Below are 25,544 nucleotides of genomic sequence, written 5' to 3'. Positions count from 1 at the left end.
ATAACATTAACTGAATCATGATTACTGAATTACCATTATTTTCTAGGTTTTATGGCATATCTTTATCACACAGGATGAGATCAAACAGCATGTTAGAGTAAAATGTAGTTAACTAGTTGGCGATTCAGTGTCCTATGGCTACCATATAGTTTATGGTGTGAGGTAGTGTTAGTTAATTTAGCTGTTTATTTTGTGGGTTCACACAGCTGGCCAAAGCATAAACTAACTCCCCTAGCTGGGTTAGTAAAACAGTAGGTTGAAATATGGCTGACTAGTTTGTGGTTTGCTATGTTGCATGAATCTAAAACAGTTGATTATTTCAATAAATTGCAGGCTAGCAAGTTACATAAAAAGGTCAATTGAGTTTCACATTCTGCAAGAGCATTTTCTTTCTGCAAGCACAACTTTCTTAGGAAAAAAAGTTGCTTTGGATAGTAAACGAAGGTATAGTATTTAATCTACTGGGCTCAGATATAGGACTATCCTAGTCTCCGAAACAGATTACTTTAACACTGCAATTACTTAAGGAGGTCAAATGCACGGAACCAAACAGAAGTTGCTTCCTAAGAAAGCAAGCACTGAAATAGTTAACACAAGTTCAATGCCATCTATACACAATGTTCATACTTTAGCATTTGACAAATACCTAAACATCAGCATTATTGTACTATTGTGCTGTACACGAGTATTTTAGGTACAGGCAGTGAAATCGGATGTCCAAATCTCGTGCAAGAAAATATGTAAAGCTAAGGCACAGGGACCGTACACCCTAGGCAACGAACCGAGCCAATATGAAAAGAGTTTGCATCATCGAGGAAATTTAAAGAATTAAGAATACAGCTTGCAAACACGCAGCTCGCGCAGGCAACGCGCCCCCCTCCCCCCTTCCCGGCATTTCCTTCAAAAATCTCCTTGTCCTGCGGTTATACAGGCGGCGCCTGCGCTCTGGCGATCACGCGATGTGGAGAAAAGGAGACGAGGCTAAACGTCCGGAACGAAGCTTCGTTTCATTCGGAGTCAATAGCCGAGGAGGCTGTTGAAAAGACCCTGCGGCCCTTTATTTTTTAAGTGGGGAGAGTGGCGGGTTATGCTTCCAAGCTATCAAATGTAAGCTCCCTCGCTTTCGCTTCTACTTCAACCTTTGGGTGGTAGGTTGCAGTTAAGCTCGCCCAGGACCCCTTGGAGAATACACCCGCGAATGCTTTTGCCCCAGTCTGGAGTGGTCCGACCGAGCCACAAATTGCTAAATCTCTTCCATTGCGGGATTTAGATATTGCGTCTTTTACTTTTGGACTACGTTAACACCTCGCACGAGCCCTAATGCAATTGTCCGTGTTTGGAGTGTGTAAGCTTTGTTGTAAAAGTTGCCGTTTTTTGCAACTAATTATGATTTAATGCCGGTGTGTGAATTCGCTTCCCTTCTCGCTCTGCGCCGTTAATCATTTAAGAGTTAAGTAGTCTCAATCCCGGATCCTTCCAAGCTTTCACTCATTTGCTTCTCAGACACGAGTCTTAAGCGTGTAATCTGGCGTGCGATCGTTGTTTTTCCTGGGCTGGATACCCTTGTTACTGTAAAAGACGGTAAAGTTTTGGTTTGGCCAAGGTGGAATATTAACGTTAAATTCTTGAAAAAGGAAGAATAGACAAAACCATAGCCAAGAAACCTGTTTGTTGGGACTAAGTGTTTTAGTTGTACTAGTAATGAAGTATTGTAAATCGTGTTTCCTGTGGCCTGTGGTTTTCCAAACTCTGTGCATTGTGTAATAATGTTTTTTTTATGTATGCTTGTATTTTTGGTGTATTTTGCTAGTACTTACATAAATTGAACTTGTGTGACTAAGCGATTTCACTTGCTGTGCTACTACGTTTGCGTCTGATTCGTATGAGAATGTGTAAATAACCCTAGTATGGGAAATACGAAGGTAATGGGATCACCTTTTGGATTTCTAAATTTCAGTTGAAATATATCCATGTGCCAGTATTGTGGAGATTACTGTATGTGTTTGAAACTTGAGGCAGATAGCAATGGAACTGTTAATATTCCTGGGTGTGATTCTTTTTTTTTTTTTTTTTAATTGAAAATTTTTAAAAGTTTTACAATATATCTCCCCACCTCCCTCAGACCCCACCCTTTCCCACCCCCTCCCTTCCCCCCCCCCACTTCCCAGAGCTACACACAGGGTTTACAATACAATAATTATATTCTATCTTAAATTATGTTACCCTTAAGTTAACAAATCTATAACATCCTTTAGCTCTCTCCTAAACTAATATATCAAATCATTATTACAAAATATTTAATTTTAATAAAATATATTACATTAGCAATCACAGATATTACTCAAAAACCAAATGAAACTTTTTAGTTCCATATTTGTTCTCAATATAATCTATCCATCTTCTCCAAACCAGTATATATCTTTCTTGTGAGTAATCCTTCACAGAGGCTGAAATCTTAGCCATTTCTGCTAAATTTGAAACTTTAAATGCCCAATCTTCTATAGTAGGCAAACAATCCGTTTTCCAACATTGAGCTATTAATAATCTCGCAGCAGTTATCAAGTTCAGCATCAATTCCATTTCTTTTTTATCCAAATTTTCCATAATTCCCAACAGTGAACACTTTAAAACAAAACGGCTTTACAGACTTTGGAATATTGATTTTCTTTGAAGAATTGTGTGTATTGAAAACATTGTAGGATGAGAATTTGTGAAAAAAAATCAGAATGTCTAATAGCAGTTTTTGTAATTAACATATGAGACTAAACTATCTCTCCTATAACCTGAATGCCCAAACTATTCTTTCTTCTGCTTCCCTCCATCACAGTTTAAATCCTAATTAGTCTAACTGTTGTTCTGTGCATCTAATAAAGTGAACTGCAGCATACTACAGCTTTAACCTTTTAATAACATTTATTATATCTTCTGTGTGCTGAAAGTGGTTTAAATTTGGTCAATTACTTTTTCCAGTTTTTTTTCTATGAAAAGCAATATGAGAAACTAACTTTAGAAAATCTGTTTTGCTGGTCAAAACATTTAATACAGGGGTCTTCAAACTTGGCCCTTTTATGATTTATGGACTTCAACTCCCAGAATTCCTCAGCCAGCATGCCTGGCTGAGGAATTCTGGGAGTTGAAGTCCACCAGTCATAAAAGGGCCAAGTTTGAAGACCCCTGATTTAATACATGATTCCCTTTTGAAAACATTTTTCAAAACAATTGTTTTGCATTTTAAAATATTGTTACGAATATCGTGTTATGTTCTGAGGGGTTAGATGATTTAGCCCATGTTCTAGGCTTAACAGAAAAACATTACATGTAGAAATATCTAAATTATGTTTAGGATTGTTTATTAGTACAACTTAATTGTTAATGTATTTATTCTACTTTCCTAGCTATTAAGTTATCCATGAAATTGTAAGGAAATGATTCTAATATAGATGTGTGCAAAATGGAACAAAGGCTACAGATAAGGGATCTCAAAAGTCCAAATCAGTCTTTGAGAAGTCCCAGCACAAGCCCCAACTTCAAAAGTATTGTACTTGATAAAGTACCACCATTACTCAACAATTTTTCAATTTGTGAGCAGGCAGAATTAGTTGTTGCAAATTGGAACGGTTCAGTTGAAAACAACCATGATGGCTATGATCACAAAACTGTTTCATTAAATGTGGCTGGAGTGGGAATGAAAGGTGAGAAAAAACCCTTTAAATTTAATGTACTTTGTAGCGCTATATTTTTACATGTTCCCTTTTGTAATTTTGTGAGATTTTGAAAACTAGGAATAATAACTTTTGGTTAATTATTTGTAAGCGTTTGGTTCTAAAAAATGTTTTCTGTTTGTAAAATTTTGTTCTTTCATCAGGTAAAGGTCCTCCAGCAAATTCTCTGGAGTTTGTCAACCAACTCCCACCTTCCCAATCTCCAGGGTCAAAGCTCAATGATCCAGAAGGTATGTATGTTTTGGTAAGAAAACCAGCTAATTGGAATAAAGAACAAAGTGGTATGCTATAATCTTGTAATCATTGTTTATCTGCAAATATTGGGAATAGTGCTATTATTGAATAATAGCATTGAACATAATGTTTTGAGCATATGGATCGTTTATATGCCAAAAAAATATCACAGGTAGTCCCCCTTTAACAACCAGAATTAGGACTAGGAACTTTCTCATTAAGCTAAATGGTTAGTACAGGGGTGTCAAACTGCCGGGCCACAGGCCGGATGCGTCCTGCCAAAACCGCTCCTACCCCATTGCTGGCAATGGAGAAAAGTTGCGATAGATTGCGACACATCACGTGACTTTGCGAGTTTGACATCCCTGGTTTAGTAGGTAAAGCAGTAACTCTGCTAAGTTACGATCTTATTTCAATTTTGCTTTACAGACCTCTGAAGGTTGTATGCTAAATGCAAGGACTAGTCATAAAGTTACTTTTTTATCACTATTGTAACTGCAAATGGTGTTAAACAAGGTAGTCACTAAATTAAGGCTAACTGTAATGGTTTCATGCTCCCTTGAGTTGAAGTGTCAAGTTAATTATAAGAATCGTGTTTCCTTGATGATTAGAACTTAGAACTTCTTGTACTGGAAAACTTCATTAACCTAGAATTGAATCCATCTAAATCTACCTTAGGTTATTTCTGGATAAGCATTTTATCTGATCAAAAAACCATATAAAATTGAATAAATGATTTAAAAATATATTTAATCTGTTAAATTATTTGATTCTAAACATTTCAATTGTATATTGTAGGGAGTTTCAAAGTTATGAATAATTTGTTATCTTCTACAAAGAAAATAAATCCTGTAAGTTTCCAGTAACAATTTTTCTCTGTCGTATTAATATGATTGTTAATTGTAATAAAGTATGCTATTCCCAGGTTACTGTCTGATTCACAAAGATAAAGGTTTCCCCTGTCCAGTTGTGTCCAATTATAGGTGGTGGTGCTCATCTCTGTTTCTGGGCCAAGGGAGCCAGAGTTGTCTGAAGACATTTCCAGGTCATCTAGCCAGCATGACTATACACCAAAGTGCTGTTAATTTCTCACCAAAGTTGTACCTATTTATCTATTTGCATTTGCATGCTTTCAAACTGCTAGGTGGGCAGGATTTAGATTCATAACTAATAATAAACTGTACTTTGGTTTATGTTAAAGTATCATATATTATTCAATGTATGTAACATAATATTCAAGTATTTAAAGAAAACCTGGCCTAGTCATATGTTAACGTAGCTGTTGTATATTTCTCTGAGAGACATGTACTTTTAAATTTTGTGTATTCTGTATCAGTCTCACTTTCTGAGAAATTAAGAATTTTAATATAAAATATTACAATAGTAATATCTTACAAATTTAAGATAAACATATGTTTATATTTGTAAATATGCTTTTTAGGTATCTGACTCAGCATTGATACAAGCAATGCATTTATCAACTTCTGACAAAGTTTTACCTATCAGCCATAAATCACAGTTCAGTCCGTTATATCAGCCCACTTGCCATTTTTGTGGGCTGTTTGGTAAGTTTTTGTTAACTAATCTATGACAAAATAATGCAGGCTTTAAAATGTTAGTTAAAAGTATGATCAAATAGCGCTACTTGTTAATAATTTTTAAGTGAAATTAATGTAATGTGAATTCAGGTGTCAGTTGAAATATCTAAATCTGATCACAAATTTACTAAGTGGCCTTATGGAAACTGCAGCCTATATCTGTCAAATTGAAGCAAATATAGACACATAAGTTGAATTAAGTTTTCTGAAATAATTGTTTTATCACTTGAAACTACTGTTATGAAAACAGACTTGCTTAGTACAAGCTTACAACAGTTTTCTATAAAAAGAATTGAAGTATAAAGCTAAGTATTCTTCGTAGGTGTCTGATTCAGCCTTGATATAAGCAATGCAGAAAATGATTTCTTCAGCTAGAGCAGTGGTTCTCAACCTTTTTAATGCCACGACCCCAATCGGTCATAAGTCGAGGACTAAACCGGTTGTAAGTCGAGGACTAAACCGGTCGTAAGTCGAGGACTAAACCGGTTGTAAGTCGAGGACTTTCCCTGCCTGGGAGCGTCGCGCATGTGTGGTTCCGCCCCCTGTGCCGGCCGAGGCGTAGCTGGCAAGCGGCAGAGATAGAGCAGGCCGACCACCAGCTGGCCCAGCCCAAGGGAGGTAAGGCACCCGCCGGAAAAGGGGAAAAAAATGGCGGTCAAAAAAAATGGCAGACAGCCTTGCTTGGCGACCCCCGTGAAATGGTCGATCGACCCCAAATGGGGTCCCGACCCACAGGTTGAGAACCACTGAGCTAGAGCTTAATACCTAATGAATCTATACACTTGTACTGTAGCTTTCTTGCTAGTTACATGTTAATTGTTTGCAATTGCTTTTCTCCAAGAAGGTTTTTTTCTGATGTTTCAGTAATCTTTTTGTAATCTTTTTAGGATCCTTAAGATGCACCAAGTGTAAGCAGGTCTGTTACTGTTCTTCAAGTTGTCAGATGAAAGATTGGCAAACACATAATATTGTCTGTAAGCCAAGTAAATCGAAGTAAGTTAATGGATTACAGTTTGTTTCAATTTAAATGAACGGTAGCTGTAAGCTTTTAGTTCACCAGTCAAATATATGTAATAATAATGTGCATTATCTTTAATGAGAGTTAACGACTATAGAATTTTTAAAAATTCTTTGATTCAGAAGAAAAAAGCCACATCCATGCAGACGTCTCCTTATTTAGCTATGCATATAGTTGTATATTCAGATTATGGTGGTGTACTTTTTAAATTATTATTAAATTGTGATTGACAAATACTGTCAAGTAATTGAATAACATAGATTGATGATACTGTACTTGAAAAAAATAAGAAAAATATGTCCTAGAAAGTAGATAGAAACAAGTAATATACAAATTGATTATTAACATATCTAAAGCAGGAGTCTCCAAACTCCGGTCCGTGGATCGGCACCGATCCACAGCATGCTAGCAAGAAGGCTGCACAAACAAGCAAAGCTCCATCCTCAGGATCCAGGCAGTATTCAAAACCACATTCCCTCTGGTCCGCAGAAAAATCTTTCTCCATGGCACCTCTGATCCAAAGGGTTGCTGGTAGAACTGTTGAGATTAAAATAATGTAAAGTCCATCTACATTTTATAGAATTGTGGTTGCTACTTCTTGTATTTTAGCAATAGCAATAGCACTTAGACTTATATATTGCTACATAATGCTTTTACAGCACTCTCTAAGCAGTTTGCAGAGTCAGCATATTGCCCCCAACAATCTGGGCCCTCATTTTACTGACCTTGGAATGATGGAAGTCTGAGTCAACCTTGAGCCAGTCAGGACTGAACTCTTGGCAATGGACAGAGTTATCCTGCAATACTGCATTCTAACCACTGTTCCACTACGCAGATAATTAACATTATTTTATATTTTTACTTTATCTGGAACCTTTTCTAGAAGTTGTTAAATTATCTAAGGGTTTTCAATGTTATTTTTAGGTGAATATTATTTTCACTGCTAAGATAAATAAAAAGCTTTTAACCTTTAAACGCAATAAGTAAATGCAATAACACTAACATAGGGAGATTTATTTATTTCGTCCCTCTGGTTGGTTTTTTGGGGGGGAGTTGTATTACTACCACAATTGGAACTGGAATCTTGGACACTAAATGATGCAGTCATTAAGCAAGTCATCACATGAGTGGACCTGATTTTATGACCATTTTTACTGCAGTTGTTAAGCAGATCACTGTGATCATTAAGCAAATCATGGTTGTCAGAAGCCAGCTGGGAAGATCACATATCACAATCATGCAACCACAAAATGCTGCAACTATCATAAATGTGAGCTGGTTGCCAAGCATCCAAATGATGGTGTGATGGTCAAAACTTTGAGGATGTGTTGTAAGTCATTTATTCCAAGACTGGTAACTTTGAATCATAATTAAATAAATGTCAAATATCAAGTACTACCTGTGTAGTCCTTGATTACACAGCCCCCATAAATTAAAAACAGAGCTTTTTGGTGACAACCTCTCCAGAGTTGTGTCAATCTGATAAGTCAAGTGCCAGCAGTGAATAATTCTACAAGAACCTATTTTTGAAATCCATCCTTTTAGTTGTTCTAGATAGTTAAGTCTCAAAATTGGTGTAAGGGCTAATTAATGAAATTATAATTTCTGTATTATCCAATAATTATTTAAATTGATACCAAAAACCATGCCAATTTGTTACCTTTCATTGTTTTATCTGTTCTTTATTTAGGTTCCCTTTTTTTCATATGAGTCAGATCATAGTGATTGTCCAGTTCTCTAAGCACTTTCTTGCCTGTGTGTACAATATATTAAAACCTGTTTTGGAATTTCCACCGATAAATATTGAACATTGAAGGATTTTCAGTTTGGCAGTTGCAATCCATCCTGAAATATTGTTAGCCCAACTTTTCATTTTCTTGTTTAATATCTTCATTGTAGGCATAAGTTTATTGATAAACATTAATATTTTGGTAATATTGATCCCTAAATACTATAAAGATTTATATATAGTTGGAATCCTTAAATTGATTTTGAGCTTCCTTTTCAACTTTCCCTTCAAATTTCTCTTTAAGGCTTTATTGATATGGTTAGTTGAATGGGAGGTGTTCAAAAGAGTCAGAATCATATCATAAATTTCAAAGATAGCTCTTATTACCTAATTGTATGCCATAAGTCTATTCATTGGTTCTATTGTCAGAGCTTCAATAGCTACGTTGAGTAATAAAGATTGATACAAAACAGTACTCAATTACTATAGAATTTTTCAGTAGAATAGAGTCATAAGAGTTAAGTTTTATCTGAGCTATCCACTATACAACCTGTGCCCTGTTGAATCAACCATTTCAGAGATATTTTCATATCTAAACAGAGAAACAATGATTGAGGGTGGGCAAAAAAGCAGTGGCAGCAGGAGTGACTTCCAACTTTCTGCTGGCTTCCCTGTTCTGTTTCCTGGTGGGAATCTGGTAGGAGGCATCGGAAATTTCCTTTTCCTTCCCAACAGGCAAGTACAGTAAGTGGCTGCTCCTGGGTGGGAGAGGGAGCAAGAGATTGTGAGAATGGCTGGGAAACTGTCACAGAATATTGAAAATGAAGCTCAGCAGCCAGTAGCACTGAAGCAGCCACAATGTCCTCAAATTTCATTCCCTCAGAAGTTATGGGTCTCAGATTTTGAACCTGTTTTGTAAGCTAGGGCATTTGATATACCTTGTTTAAAAAATTGCTGCCCTGTGATGACTGCTTCAGTTTCATGACAGAGTTTTAGTAGTAGAGAGATAATTGTGACCAATATCTTACAAAAGCCAGTCTTAAATTTATATTTTTAAATTTATATATTTATAATACAGATAGTTTCGATTTACAACCATTCATTTAGTGACCGTTTGAAGTTACAACAGCACTGAAAAAAGTGAATTATGACTGTTTTTCATGCTTATGACTGTTGTAGTATTCCCATGATCACATGATTAAAATTTGGATGTTTGGCAACTGGTTCATATTTATGACACTTGCAGTGACATGTGATCACCTTTTGTCACCTGACAAGAAAAGTCAATGGGAAGCCAGATTCACTTAACAACTGTGTTACTAACTTAATAATTGCAGTGATTCAATTAACTGTGGCAAGAAACTGTGGTAAAATGGGGCAAAATTCACGTAACAATTGTTTTGCTTAGGAACGGAAATTTTGGGCTCAAATAAGTACCAGACTACTTGTATTTATTTTTAAAAAATGTAATTCCAGAGAATCAAAAACTTCACATATATATATGAGCATAGAGCTAGTGAAGAGTTATTCATTTTGGCAATTTGTGTAATAATTCCTAGTAGGGGAAATATATGTGTTTTTGGAATAAAACCAAATTGATTTATGTGAGTAATTTTATTTATAGTCATTTTAGGTCAGGGGTAGGCAACCTGGGCTCTTTTATGACTCGTGGACTTCAACTCCCAGAATTCCTGAGCCAGCATCCACGAGTCATAAAAGAGCCCAGGTTGCCTACCCCTGTTTTAGGTGTTAGCTAATAATTTCTTGTAGATTTTAAAATCTGTATTAAGAAGTGAAATGATCCTCTGTCAATTCCTGAAAATGTTTACCTAGTTTAAAGGTTAGAGCTACCTCAGACTCTTTCCAGGACTCTGGTAAGGGATCTTTCCAATGCAAGTATTGCATAAAAGTAAAAATTAAGGTATTAAGACATCTTTAAATTGATTTTAAAATACTCTGTGTATCAGAACCTGAAGATTTCCCATTTTTAATAGTTTTAAAGACTTCAAAATTTTTTGAAACAGAAGAAAGGCAATTCTGGGTGGCTTAAATGCTTATTTTAAATAACCTAATGTTAAAATAATTAAAAATAATGGTTTAAATAATTATTAAATAATTATTATTTTATAAATTAAAATAATTTAAAATAATAATTATTTAAGGAATATAATAGTTGAAAGAAACATTCAAATTCTTATGTCTTTGCTTTTTCTATGACTGACCATTGCTATCTTTAATTGCAATGTGCTTTTTTTTTCTTTAGGTTTTTTTCAGGTTATTTAGCATCATTCTAGGAATTCATGAAATGTTCAGAGCATTTTGCTTAGTAAAAAAATAATTTGAGAGATTATTTTGTAGCTGACCCAATTTTCTATAATTCTTTAGCCATACTATTTTTTCATCTAAATTACTCTCCCGAAAAGAGTCTTTAGATTGAGAAGTACAATTTGTATAGTTGTACTTGCTCTGCAATATATTTATTGCAACAGTGAAGTACCATGCATGTTTGAGGCCTTATTTTTTTCAAGTGTGATCTAACTACCTTGCAGGCTGGTGAGAATAAAAATAAGTATTCCATGTATTTATGTGCAAAACCTTTAAACTCTGAGATGTATTTAGCTCAAAGCTGCTTTTTCCAACTTGAAACAGTCTTTTCCATGTTAAGAATAATATTTCTGATTTTACCAGAAATATTCTAGTAAGAACTATGTCAGACTACCAGCAGATTGAACATTTTGAATTTGAAATATTTTGCACACTCTTTAATTAGTATTTAAACTCCTTGGCTCAGTTGTTCTGGGGCCACCATATGTGGATTTTTTTTTTGTTCCAAGAATTTTATATGCTTAGGAGAACCTTGGGGCTTCCATTTCCAGTCATGTTAGCCTTAACTCCTGCCCCTGCTTAAATTAAATGATTAATACTCTTTTTAAGAGATTCAGTTTTGAACATATTGCTGAATTCTGGTTTAAGCAAGCAACATATGAAATAACAGTATTTCTTGATCAACTAGAACTTTATAAAGTGGCACAAAGTTATACTGCCACAACATAATAATCTTTAAATGAAATAACCTTGCAATTGAACTGAACAATTGTACTAATGAATTAAATTATTCCTTTTAGTACAAATAAAGCTGAATATTGTAGAAAATCATTGGATGAAAGCAATAAAAAGGTATGGTGAGAGGAATTTTCTTCTGTGGTTGAGAAACTTCATTATACTATTCTGATTATGTCTGTATATTCATCCTTTCTCTTTGTAACACTTTTCTCATTTAAAATTATACATTTGGAAATGGATGATTCAAACCATCTAGTTCAGAGTTCTCCAACCTTTCCGGGCTTGCGACCCGGAGGGGAGACCAGCTTCCAAATTACTGTGTGTGTGCACGCGTGCATGCCTGCAAACGGGACCACGCCTACTGGTGCAGTAGTAGTACATGCGCAAAATGCCCATGCACTCCCGCAGCAGCTAGCACCCATTTACACATGCGCAAATGGGCTGCACACACACCCCTGCACTAGTGGCCTGTTTGCTCATATGCAAATGGGCTGCGCGGACACACCCCGTGCTAGCGGCCCGTTCACTCATGCACAAATGGGCACGTATGTACCCTGCTAGCGTTCCCGTTCGCGCCTGCATGCATGCGAGAACGGCTGTGGGCGCTAGTGTGGGGGGGAAATGCGTGCCCACACGTGGGTGCCCTGGCCAGCCATTTCTGCGGCCCACTGGCCAAGAGCCCGCAGTCCGGTACCGGGCTGCAGCCCATAGGTTGGGGACCCCTGATCTAGTCTGCCATGCCCTGGTACAACCAAGAATCAGCATAATATTCCTAATAGATAGTTATTAGACTTCTGCTTCAAGACAATAAAAAATTGGTGTTACTGTTAGATATTTTTTTCAAGTGGAACTTTCCTTCCTAGAACTTATTCCATGTTCTGATCTCAGGAATGATAACAAGCCAAACCTTCAGAAGGTACTGGAAAGAGATGTATAATACCCTATCTTTCTTCTTAAGACTGAACAGCCTCTCTTCATAGAGTATAGTTTCTAGAGTTTGATAATACTTGCTGCTCTTTAATGAACCATTTCCAGTTTTTCGGAACCCTTAAAATGCAGTGATCAGAACTGAACTGAACTGAAAGAATAAAGGAAAACTGATAATTTTCCTGATTTGGAAAGTACACTTCTCTTTATATAGCATATCAATACATTTGCCTTTTTTGCAACAGTAAGTAACACTGCTGATTGGTTTTATTTATTTTACATTCAGCTACTATTTCTGTGGAGACCAATGGCTCAGTGGTTACAGTTACTGAGCTTGCCAGCTGGAGAGCTGACAGCCTAGGTTCGAGACCCGAGCTCCCATTACTTGCGTCAGCTCCTTCCCACCTAACAGTTCAAAAGCATGAAAATGCAAGTAGATTAATAGGTACCACTTCAGTGGGAGGATAACATCATTCCATGTGCCTTTGGTGTATAGTCATGCTGGCCACATGACCATGGAAATTGTCTTTGGACCACACTGGTTCCCTCAGCCAAGAAATTGAGATGAGCACCATGCCCTAGAATCGGACATGGCCGACAGGGAAACCTTTACCTTTTCTACTATTTCAGGCATTTTTTGCCAATACATGTAGTCCTTGACATATGACCGTTTATTCAATGACTATTCTAAGTTACAACAATGCTGATCTAAGGGATATATGCCCAGTCCCCAAAGTTACATTGCAGTTCCCTTGCACTCATGTGATCATGATCTGGGTGCTTGGCATTAGCATTTATGACCAGTTGTCCAGCATCCCACCATTGCATGATTGCCATTTGCAATTTCTCTGCTGAGAAAGTCAATGGTCTAGTAGGGAAAATCACAAGTTGCTGGGCTAAGTTTTCTCCACCCGCACACTGTCCTTAAACTATCTGCACTTATGCCAGCCATTCACACACCCTACCTGCGATACACCACTCATGCATGCTCGCTACACCTTTCCTGATCTGCAAAGCATCTCTTTTGCACACTTGCATACGTTTTCCAACCCATGGCCCACATTGACCATGTGGTGTTTCTCCTGCACCCCATGCACTCCTGCCACTTGCCTGCTGGCCTCAGACTTACAGTTTTCTTCCAGTTTCCCTGCTGACTTTGGTTGTTAGTTGCCAATTATGGTTTAAATATTAATATGATTAATATGACAAGAATTGTTGCTACTAAGTAATAATATCAGTCCAGATAGTAAAGCATTCTTTCCAATTTCTTTCTATTTTCACAGTAACCATATTACATTTTCATTTCTCTAGTGATTATTTTGGAGGACTTCTTGATATTCCCTAGAAGGTTTCTGAAGTTACTCTGGATGTTACAAGAAGAAAGGAATAAGAATTACTTATTTTGTAAATGCTAGCTTATACTCAAAAGTATAATGCCTCTTATAAATTCACCAACGATACTTATTTCTTAGATGGTTTAATCTTTTTGAGTTCTTTTAAGTAGGAAAATGGGATTATTATTAATCAAATGTAAACATTTGCTTCTAACAGGAAAATATATTACCAATGAATACTAAAAAAGTAAACCAACAAGGGAAGAAAATAATGCTGTCTGATCTGAGTTATTTAGGACTTCAGAAAAATGTGAAAATCAAAGTAAGTTCTGATTTTACATTTCAATGTATTTTGTATAGTGAGGTCCTCATAACTATGTAGCGGGGCTGTCTGAGAGTGTTTGCAGGAGCTTGGTTGGGAAGGGAGAGATTGGGATAGCTGCTGCTGGCTTTGGCAGTGTGGGCTGAAGAAAAAGATAGAAAAGGGAAGGAAAGGAAGGGTGTGGTGTGTGGCTGTTGCAGTTCGTCAGGTGAAGGTAAAGAGGGAGTGGAAGTTTTATTTGCTTTCGTAAGGAGGATATTTTAAACAGGCTAGAGAGAGAGAGTGGAGTTTTATTGCTTCCTTCGTAAGGAGGATATCTCAAACAGAGGCAAGGGGGAGTATGTAGAAAGGAGTTGGCTGAGGCTCCTAGCCTCGGATTTTAACAATAAAGATAAAGGGGGGGGAGGGCTTTGACGCCGAGACCTGACTGAGAAGCAACAGAAGGAGAGGAGAGACTGGTGGTGGCTACTGTTGCTGCGAAGCCTGGAGGCTATTTGGACTGTGACTATAGTTGCTGGTACAGGTTTTAGACTTTGTGGGGGAGTTGCCCTGGGGGGCGAGCTATTGCTACAGAACACTGACTGTTGTTGTTTCTACTACCGTCTGGAGCCGGGGTTTTCCTCCATCCCACTTGACTCTGAATGACCGCTAAGGAATCCTTAATTCCTGCGGCTATAACGGCCTTGGGCTGTTGGATATCATCATAGCATTGACTATCGTGGCTGGTTATTTCGTTCCTGGAAGCCCCTCCTTGACGACAAGAGCCTGCTACCTCCTAATTCTGCATGGCCTCCGACTGGAAGAGACATCAATCCCTAGAGAACACTACTGCAGGGCTTGACAAAGGGGGACGGGGCTGGGAGGGCCTGGGTTTTGGTGGCCTCTGAGGAGGTAACGCTACAACTACAAAGACCTAGCTAAATTAATAATACAGATAGTCCCATCTTAACAACTTTTTATTGTTGTTAGATTCAATGATAGTGCTAAACAAATGGTAGTTATACCCATCCTTAAAAGTTATGGAAGTTGCAACATCCCTGTGGTCACTTGATCAAATTTTGGGTGCTTGGCAATTAGCCCACATTTATGATTACAATGCGCACTTCAACTCTTCTCAGCTGACTATCTACCTCCCCTGTCTCTACCCTTTGGAATGCACTAAACCACTGTTCTGTCCCCCGTCCGACCCACACCCCCCAACCAGTCAGCCGAGGCCTGACAAACTACTCGGCACAGACAAAGGCAACGGAATGTCTTGGCAGCCACTTCGTAGCTGCCTGCCAAGTCTTTAATGATAAACCACAGCAAACAAATATAAGCCACGAGAACTTGCCAGAATGCTTGCAACCGAGTGTTCATCAAACTTTGTCCGTCACGAAAATTCACATGCCACACCCCTTGCTTATATAGCCAGTGGGGTGTGGCCCAGTGACTCAGCGGAATTGTCTGGCCCGACGTGTCTGCTGCTGCGCACGCCTCTCTCTTCGACGCTGGCGTGGATCCAGCCAAAACTTCTCCTCTTCTGAATCCGATACTTCTGGCTCCTGGCCAGTTCCAGAAGTACCGGGCTCCTGGCCAAGTCCAGAAACACCGGGCTCCTGGCCAATCCCAGAAACACCGGGCTCCTGGCCAAACTCCTCGCTGTCGGAAGGCACCGAAGGCTGCACCAGAGGGGAAGGGCCGGGAGAGGGAGACCTAGCCATCTCCTCTCCGTCATGTTCAGAGCCTTNAATGATAAACCACAGCAAACAAATATAAGCCACGAGAACTTGCCAGAATGCTTGCAACCGAGTGTTCATCAAACTTTGTCCGTCACGAAAATTCACATGCCACACCCCTTGCTTATATAGCCAGTGGGGTGTGGCCCAGTGACTCAGCGGAATTGTCTGGCCCGACGTGTCTGCTGCTGCGCACGCCTATCTCTTCGACGCTGGCGTGGATCCAGCCAAAACTTCTCCTCTTCTGAATCCGATACTTCTGGCTCCTGGCCAATCCCAGAAACACCGGGCTCCTGGCCAAACTCCTCGCTGTCGGAAGGCACCGAAGGCTGCACCAGAGGGGAAGGGCCGGGAGAGGGAGACCTAGCCATCTCCTCTCCGTCATGTTCAGAGCCTTCCTCCTCTGATGAGAGGGACCCACCGGACGGAGCCACAACAACCACTGCCACCTGTCCTGCCTCCTCTCCCCCAAGTGGCCTTTGTTGTATTCTTCCTTCTGCTGCTGGCCCAGGATTGCAAGGCTTTGCACAGTCCTGGCTGCCTTTGCCTGGGGAGCTGCTTCACACCACCATCACGTTTTCTCCACTAACTGCATCCCGTTGCCTCCTCCCTGATCAGGCTTGTCAAGCTCCTCTTTGGCCAACAAAGCTTTGATGTACTCTCTAAGCCTGTCTTTGGGCCACACCTTCACCCAGCGCCTGGATCCCAGGTCAGCAGAAGTTGGAAGGCGACAGTGAAGGTCACCTGGGAGCAGCAGGATGCAAATGGCAGAGCCTGCTGCCCAAAGGATGGAGATGGGGAAGATAGACTGGTGGGAGGAATTGAAATGGAGGCAAGGGCATTGCAGTCTCATCTACGTTTCCCTCTGGTGGTCTGGACCAACCTCTTCGTCGTCACTCTTCCTCGGCCCGTCAAGTGCGTCCCGTCCACTTCGCACTCCGGGAACGGATTGTTGTCACATCAGAAACGGATTATTTGCATTAGTCCTGATAACCTTGATGACAACCATTCACGACGTCAGTGTATTACACAATGGATTAATATTTAAGTGAATCGGACAAATTCCAGTCCCAATTAGGGTCATTAAGCAAGGATTACCTTACTCTCTGTGAAATGATTTTAATTTCATTCTTGATAAGAATCCTTTAAATTTTTATGCTTTGAGTAACTTTGTTCATGTATTCAGTGGTGATCAATATGTACTTGTTTGAGTAAATCTAATGTTAAAGACAAACTTTCAAAAATCATTTCTTTTCTAGGGTACAATAACACATTTTAATAGTCCTAGTGAATTCTACATACAAGTCAATTCTCCTGAAGTTCAAAGTAATATTAGAAAACTAATAATGAAACTGAAAGATTACAAGGGAATTAATCAAGTATATACTCCTGTCAAAGGAGAAGTTGCTGTTGCAAAATATCCTCTGGATCAGGTAAATTAACTTTATAGTATACATACTTTAGAGTATACATACATGATCAGTTAGCATTTTACAGACTATTATGGATGTCAGTGCTTCCACTTAGGGGTGCAAAAAGTTTCAGAAGAAGTACGGGCACTGCTGGGACCTCCTCAATTTAAATACGTATTTTTCTGGAATTTTGCAACAATTATGAAGACATAAAAATAAATTACTTCTTTAAGGAGGCACCAAATGTGGTATATGCATCCACACCTACCTTTTTGACTGAACAATTGTAGAAGCTATCCTGAAGTATAGATTACCAACAATATAGCATTTCTTTTTATATCTGGCTATATCAGGTCAATAGATTCATATTTATTTTTTGACTAAGTGTAATTGTGGTATTTAATAGCTAGTAACTTGTAATTTAGCCAAAACAAGAAATGCCATAGAAATTGCTGTACAAAATTCTGGTTTCTTTTTTCCAGTAAAATGAAAACTGGTGAAAAGTACTGAGAAAATTAAGAGAGATGATTCTAATCGTGTTTTTATTGTTTAAAATAGGTGATATCACCTGAAATATGTCATATTATTTAAGTGTATGTAATATTGAAGTTAATATAACCATATACTGCCTATTGAAAGGATGGTCTGTATGTTAGGAAGAACAGATTATTTGATTTGCTTCCATTAACTAAATAATTTAAAAGTACAAAATTATACTGTAAGGTAGTGTGTGAATTGAAGACAACTTCTAGTAAAGAAGATCATAGTGAATATTTTTTCTGCAGCTAAGTAATTTGTTCACATTCAGACTTGGTGCAGGGTACTCATAAAAGAGATAGATATCCTCACAAATAGTGCTCAAGTACTGTATATTGACTATGGAAAAGGAGAAAATATACTACTACACAAAATTAAAGGATTGAATGAAGATCTTTCACAGATCCCACCCTGCGTAAGTATAAGTTTAAATATGTAAGAAATGTTGAGGAAAATGTACCATGTCTTTGAGAATGTGTTAAGTATCCAAATTTTGACTGCAAGAGAATATAATCTGATTTTTAAAAAAAAAAAATCTAATGAAATATTCTGAAAATGTTGTTCCAAGAAAAATAAATAAAATGATCAAAAGTTCAGCTATTTTTGTCCTGTGCAGTACTTATGACATGAGAGATTTTTTGATGGAATTAAGTTTTATCCTGATTCTTGGTCAAGGATCTATAAATATTGATTTCCATTCTTGGTAATCTGTGAATGCAGAATAAGGTTGTTGCATTTGGAGAAAACGTTTAAGTAGATGTATTGAACACTGGAATAGTTGCATACTCATATATTTTTAAAAGAAAGAGTTTTTAAAAATACAGAAATTATCATAATTTTTCCCCAAGACACCTATGTTTTGACTATTTAAGAGCTTCTGTATATTTTAATAGTACTAGGCTGTTTATGTTTTCTTGTAACTAACATAACCGACTTTCTAAGGTACATTTTGCTTTGTTTTAGGCCATTAAATGTTGCATTGCTAATGTTCTTAATATAAAAGAATGGAATGAAAACTACAAGGATATTATTGCTCCAATTCTTATAGGAAAATATTGTTCATTAATTATCACTGATGTTTTGATGGATGATATGCCTTGTTTTATTGTAGATGCTATCTTGTCAGATTATGGTAAGTTTAGATAACAGTAATAATTTATATTTTTGTTATAACAATTGTTTATTAAACAAGAATTCCTACAATGAAGTTTAGTGAATAAACTTTTGCATTTAACAATTCTCCTAAATTATATTCCTGTTACTATGTCAGAAAACATGTTGAAAGGGTTTATGGGTTGCATAAAAAGTCTTTGTTTGCTGTGCTTTAATTATTCCACAAGATTACTCATGGCATTATAAATAAGCAATTTTTGCTACTTAAAAATATTTTGCAATCATTCAATATAGAAGTCAAGTATATTTATATTTTATTACAAAAATAATTCTTAATTTGCAATTCTAACATTTTGCTGTACTGTGTAATCTTCAGAATGATTTGAAATTAATTATTTATAACAGGCTATGCAATTTGTAATAAATTAAAAATAATTACAAAAGTCTACCTGGCATGCTGTTCACCTGTTCAGTGAAGCAGTCACAATATTGGAATTGGTAGTGGCAGTAAAGCTTGGAGGACTTCAGTAGCATGTAGTTTGACGGCTGAGGGTCACCACGTGTGACCTGTGGTCCAGTGCAGGCCTGGTTTAGAAACTCACATGATTGCTGTCTATTGCATTAGCTCTTTTTTCAGATTTTCATATAAATCTGAAAAATCTTGTCATTTAAGTTAATGTGACTCTAAAGTAGACTCTCCCCTTCCCCCGAAACCTGACAAAAATTAGGCTTATAGTGAGCATCAAAGACACATTGTTTTCCCATGATCTCCAAATCACTTTTTCAAATTGTTTTTTGAAATGTGCGTAACTATAGTACTCCAGGGTACATACTGTGTCAACAGTGGCTTGTTTAATTTGTAATACAACATTTATCCTAAAAATTATTCTGTAGTTGGTCAAATATTTGGCAGTGTCTGCCAAACACAACTATAAAGAAGGTAAGATTATTTTTTTAAAAATCCTTTGATGTTATGGTCTAAATACTTGGAAGTAAATATTAAACTAGGCAGAAATTAATTATAAATACACTTAGATTTACTGTAAAATGTATAATTAAAATGAAGATATGTCTAAAAAATAACGAACAACTGAAGAAAAAAGATGGAAAACCCAAACCTCCGATCGCTCCTACCAAGAATTGCAATCTTCAAGATTCCTCTTTTCTGAAGGTTTTGCAGTCACCTGAAGGTCATCTCGGGTTGTTCCTTGTTGTTCCCATTAAAATCTGGAGAGCAAACCACCAAATAGCTGGCTTTGGCAACATAATCAGCTGTTTGCTGGTAGGAGGAAAGAGATCACCTGCTGTTCAGCATGCAGTCTTGGGAGAAGTCCTGGCCAACATATAGTCCTAAAGTTGCTTTTTCCAAAAGGTAACTGGACTTCCTTGGTTTTTTTCTTTGAAAATGTTTTGCTTCTTATCCAAGAAGCTTATTTAGTTAGAACAGAAGAAACTTCTTAGATGAGAAACAAAACAATTTCAAAGAAAAAATCAAGGAATTCTAATTGCCTTTTGGAAAAAGCACCTTTGGGACAGCCATGGATGATTGAGAATCTTGATAGACATTTGGTAGACTGGTAAACAAAGATTCTTCTGGTTAGCCATGTGTATTTATTCCTCTGTTATGTGCAAGTAACTACCATTGGTAGAGTAATCATGCATAAAGGCTTTCACCAACAAAATAATGGCTTGAAGTTCCCAAATATATTGTATCTCTACTGTACTGTGGAGAAAATGTAAATGCTTTTTGATTCTTTGGGAAGACAGTTCAAGATTAGTGTTAAAAATTGGTTTAGAATGGTTAATATTGATTAGTTCATACATATTTAGCTAACTCTGTAATGGATTTGTTTTCTTGATGTACTTTTGTTTTTGTTAGGTGTATGCAAATGTCTGTTTTATAAAGATATAAGCACTTGCAAGATATTTCACTTGCAATATTTTTTCTACTGTTAAACTATAATATCCTTTAAAACTATATTGACTAAGTTATGATTTTTAAGAAGTCAGAATTGTGGCTTTGAAAACATTTTGCAAATATCTTTGTATAAACTGTAGGTAATATATGTCACATTATGTGTATTAATAGGTAAACATTTGCATGAAATTATCTTGGAAAATATGCATGATTGGAATGCAAAGAAGAAGGATAGTAAGAAGGAAACTTCAGCTATGGGTAAGTTCATTGGGCTTCCTCCCCTCCCCCCCATCTAAACTATATGAATTCAGGCAAAGTTCAAGTCAAGAAACATGCACTACTTTAGAACATTGAAAGATCTAGGAAAGAAGTACAACATTTGGGGTTCTCATCCATCCACCTAATCTATAAAAGAGAACTGGAGAAGAAAAGAACATTGCAAATGAATGAACAGCTACACAGCATTGGGAAATGGACCAGGATCTGAATTTTTGAGACAATGGACAACTAGTAGGAAATTATACTCATCTGAAAAGAGCTATAATCAGATCATTTTCCTGACTGGTCTATTTTGTAGGATTTGTCTGTAATTTATTAGAATCAGTGGCCTAAAAGCCCGTTCCATAAGATAGCAATTTATTCATTTTTACACTTTGAGGGCCTGTAGATCATGAAATACTGATATTTTTAGATTGCTATGTGATTGTATGCCCTATACTATTCTGGCTGAGACAATATAGTTCTGTAAAACGTTTGAGTTTTGTGATAGTACAAATTCCTTCATCACTGTTGCAACCAATCTTCCATAGTCCAATTTTTTCCCCTTTTCCATCCAGGTTTTGTTTTTGCTCGAATATGTTCAGTCTATATGGTGGGAAGGAATATCTTTCCTTTCACTAATGAATTTCATGTACCTTTGTAAACTCTGGATTAATTGTATTGGCGTTCATAGATTGAATACTAGAAATAGGGAACAAATATTTAATTTTAATAGTGTTTAGTTAGAAAAGCGAGGGATCTTTCTACATAAATTCTTAAATGTGTAACTAGACCTTGCAAATCAGATTTTAAGTACTATTTTTCCCTTAGATCCTACTGTGGAAAAAAAATCTGTTGTAGAAAAGAAAATGGAATGGAAAGAATTGGATGGTACTGATTGCTTAACTCCAGAGATTGTCTCAGTAGCTATAGGAGATGCATTTTTGGGCATGGTTGCCCACATACAAAACCCAGGAAATTTTTTTTGTCAACAGACAGAAAATGGCTGTAAGTTCTTCTTTTATGTTATGTATTTATGTTATAAATACTTGTGCACCCACATATTTTGTGCATTTAATAAATTATTGAGATAAGATAGAGGCATTTATGTGTGATAATGAGCATGGGCAGAGAACAGCATTAAAATGTAAACTGCAGACTTATACAGCATTAAAATATAAAATGCCATCTCAAAATTGTTTTATATTTTATAATTTATTATGAGCTATATAAATGACTTAAGTTTTTCTGTAATCTCAAAACTGATTTCAGGTCCAAGTGAAAGTCTTAGCAGGCTAAATAAAAAGGGCAATGTTACTGTAACCATGCATTTTTGAAACATATTTTGCTCTTTTTTAAGTAGCAATTTTCATGTAAGTATATGTGTTTTTAGGCAGCCTTTCTCAACTTCAAGTATCCCTACGTGAATATTGTGCAAATACCTCAATCACCCCAGACTTTTGCCCAGCAGTAGGAGATATGTGTTGTGCCCAGTTTACAGGTATGGTGGAGGAAAAGACTGCTTGAATATTTATTATTGTCATTGTCATTAATCAATATTATGTCATTTCTATTTGTACTAATCAGAAATCCTCAGTGTGTATATTCAAAGAATAGGTCATCAAGCTTACTTGGAATCTAATGTTCAGCAAAGAAAACAAATAACAAGAATAATGATTAGCAGCTAATATGTACTGTATTTATTAAGGCTATATAATGCAATTTTAGTAAAAACCTGCTTGAATTTTATATTAATGAAACAAAAGTAAACAAAAGCTAGACTGCTTTCTTAACCTGCATTTATCATGGTAAGTTAAAAATAAATTAAAACTATTGGGTGAGAAGTTAGGATATGAATGCACTATTAAATAATGAGACATATAGCCCTTTTTGAAGAAATCTATACAGGCCTCAGAAGTATTACATTACCACAATCAAATCCATTCTCTTTTGGGTGCTGTTTTCTAAAACCAATTTGGAAAGTGATCTTTTAAATTCCAGACTGGCTTTAGGTTTAGCATTAGCACTGAAATGGAAGTATTAGAAGAGAAACAAAAATAGTATAAGACTATTGTTGAAACTTTATACTATTATAAAATGCAAAGTTTGACTAGGGTCGAGCAGCTTTTGGCAAACCTCTTTCTCTTTTCCCTTCTACTTTATTTACATGTATTACTCTTTTGAAGCACTAGTATTTTCATTTTAAAGAATAAGCAGTAAAATAGTTTGACAGGCTCAATGTATCTTGTTTTTGAAAGGATTAGAACTGTCTCTATTGTTACTGCCTTTATTTGTGTATTGGGCACTTTATTGTTTTCTGATTTTATTTTTTACATCAAACTTTATTTTATGTTGTAGTTTAACATTGTAGTTTTCTTGGTTGTATCACCACTGATACACTTTTAAAGAAAAAATAGTTAAGACTAAATATGCTTACTCCATATTTTTTCCTCAGAAGATAACCAGTGGTATCGTGCAACAGTGATATCCTTTGTTTCAGAGAAAATTGTTTTAGTGGGATACATAGATTATGGAAACTTTGAAATTCTACAGTTAAATAGACTTCGACCAATTGTTCAGAAATTAATGGAATTACCAATGCAAGCTATAAATTGTACCCTTGCAGGTAGGAAACAAATAATTATGAATTCATTATTGAGGGAACAATGACTTTTTGTAAAGAATTCCTTAAGGTTTCATTTTTTAAATGTTTCATTAGAAAGTCTCCTGTTGACTAACTCAGTTATTAAGAATTAAAGATAGTAACTTCCAACATAATTTCATCGGGGCCATAAAACTATAAGAAATCTGTATGTATAGATGAAAACAGCAGTATCATATTAATTACTTTATATATTTTTTCATTATTTCTCTGCAAATTCTCAGAAACATCTTTGTAGTAATCTGTGAGTATCCCAGAGAATATGACATGAGCTGAGTGGCGCTTTGACCAGTGGGAGAACACAAGGAGTCTCCCCAAAGATTGCATTTCTTTTGGCAATTGGGTGGCCCCTGCGCAACAGTGTTGTCACCAGAAAATCCTTTCAAACCAAAAGCACCCTTCCATTGATTTTGAAGGCGTTTCTTACACGAATACTGACAGACAGTGTCTCATCTTTTATAGTTCATGTCAAAGGTGTTTTATTATATATGAAAAAATCTAAGCAGTTAAAAGTGCATAAATGCCGAGTCCAGGTGAGCCAAAAGATACTTGTTCAGCAAAATCACAGGGCTCAGTATCATACTGAATGTGTAAACTAGCTGAAATGCAAATGTGTTGAAACAAGCTGCTTCAAGTAAATAAAAAATTACATCCAGTGAGAGATTTTAACTTTGCAGCTGTAGACACCTTCAGGTCTAACGTTACGAGATCCTTTTGTTTTTTCAACTACAACACGGTTGTCAAACTCGCCACATCACGTGATGTGTTGCAGTGTGTCATGGTCTTTTTTGCATTGCTGGAGCTGGGGTGGGTGCGGCCTCTGCATGATGCAACCGCCCATGGGCCAGCAATTTGACATACCTGAACTAGAAGTTTGTTTTTGAATCACATGTATTTCAATTTGCTTGCCAATTTTTTGGGTGCACTATTTTTCCTTCATTAAGTAGATAAAGAGGAAGCAACAAAAAACAGTGACATCTTGAGAAAACTGGTAGGGAAAAAATGATAGAATCATGTTGGCTAGCTAACTGGCTGACTGACATATTTGTCTATCTACACCTTGATATTGGTACATCAATGGAATTATATGTGCAAAGAAGGGAGGGAAATTAAACTCCCCAGTATTCCTTTTAGTGGGAAAGTACCTTTAACACTTCTCTGCTAAATTAAATAGGTGTGTATTACAAGGATCAAAACCAAGCTGGCAAAAATATTTTTTCTACTTTCTTTAATGAAACAATGAATCCCCTTCTACTCATTTGTTAGCCATAAGGGAGGTAATATTTCATTAAGGTGCAACAAAATGTTTTCAACAGTACTATTTAGGTATGAAAAAGAGTTTCTGTTTGCATGCATACAAAGAGAACACAGCAAATGTAAAATACACCATAAAGTGGTAAGCAAGCAAATACCCTAAAGATAATAGAAATTCCTAAAAGTTAGTGCAATACTGGATTGCTCTTTACAAAATAGTGTTTGGGAGATAAAGTCCAGCCGCAGAAAAACCAGGTATTCTCTTTTAATGTATGATTTTTTAAAAAAAGTTCCTTCTGTTTTCAGGTGTGAAACCAATATCTGGGACCTGGCTGGCAGAAGCAACTTCTGCCATGAAGCAACTGATCCAGAATAAAACGGTTGCCATAAAAGTCACTGACAAGAAAATAAACACTTTTGTAGTAGAAATTACAGATGAATCTGTGACTCCATCAGTTAATGTATCTAAATGTCTTTTAGAGTTAGGTTATGCAGTAGAAGAAGCACCTATTCTTTTGAAACAGATTGAAACAATTAAAGAAACAAATGGTAAGTATAAAAGGTTATTTACTATAATGAGTTCATACTAAAGCATACAAATTACTATCATCTGTAGATGATAACTTAAGTTTAAGAACAATGGTGATTGAATACAAACTACTAGTGTTAATTGTAAGAACTAGAATAAGGATAGATAATTGTTTAGGGGTCAGGAACAAATGTGG

At 36.6% G+C, this 25,544-nt stretch overlaps 1 protein-coding gene across 1 annotated transcript in view; it reads left to right on the top strand.

Annotated features, from left to right (window-relative positions):
- Positions 1–1,041: 1,041 nt before the first annotated feature.
- Positions 1,042–25,544, top strand: part of TDRD1 (tudor domain containing 1) — a 36,288-nt gene continuing 11,785 nt past the window's right edge. Inside the window, exons 1-15 of the mRNA XM_029284111.1 lie at positions 1,042–1,107; positions 3,866–3,952; positions 4,755–4,807; positions 5,398–5,521; positions 6,442–6,547; positions 11,427–11,478; positions 13,843–13,947; positions 16,925–17,098; positions 17,886–18,029; positions 18,578–18,746; positions 20,817–20,903; positions 21,735–21,911; positions 22,297–22,404; positions 23,359–23,529; positions 25,126–25,368. Of these exons, the coding sequence (XP_029139944.1) occupies positions 4,769–4,807; positions 5,398–5,521; positions 6,442–6,547; positions 11,427–11,478; positions 13,843–13,947; positions 16,925–17,098; positions 17,886–18,029; positions 18,578–18,746; positions 20,817–20,903; positions 21,735–21,911; positions 22,297–22,404; positions 23,359–23,529; positions 25,126–25,368 (1,699 nt within the window). The 5' untranslated portion in view covers positions 1,042–1,107; positions 3,866–3,952; positions 4,755–4,768. The remainder of the gene's footprint in view (positions 1,108–3,865; positions 3,953–4,754; positions 4,808–5,397; positions 5,522–6,441; positions 6,548–11,426; positions 11,479–13,842; positions 13,948–16,924; positions 17,099–17,885; positions 18,030–18,577; positions 18,747–20,816; positions 20,904–21,734; positions 21,912–22,296; positions 22,405–23,358; positions 23,530–25,125; positions 25,369–25,544) is intronic.

Source organism: Protobothrops mucrosquamatus, unplaced genomic scaffold, assembly GCF_001527695.2.
Source record: "Protobothrops mucrosquamatus isolate PMUCROS unplaced genomic scaffold, P.Mucros_1.0 scaffold378, whole genome shotgun sequence".
NCBI classification, from domain to species: Eukaryota; Metazoa; Chordata; class Lepidosauria; order Squamata; family Viperidae; genus Protobothrops; species Protobothrops mucrosquamatus.
The sequence above is the reverse complement of the archived record's forward strand: the minus strand, read 5'-3'. Positions and strand labels throughout refer to the sequence as shown.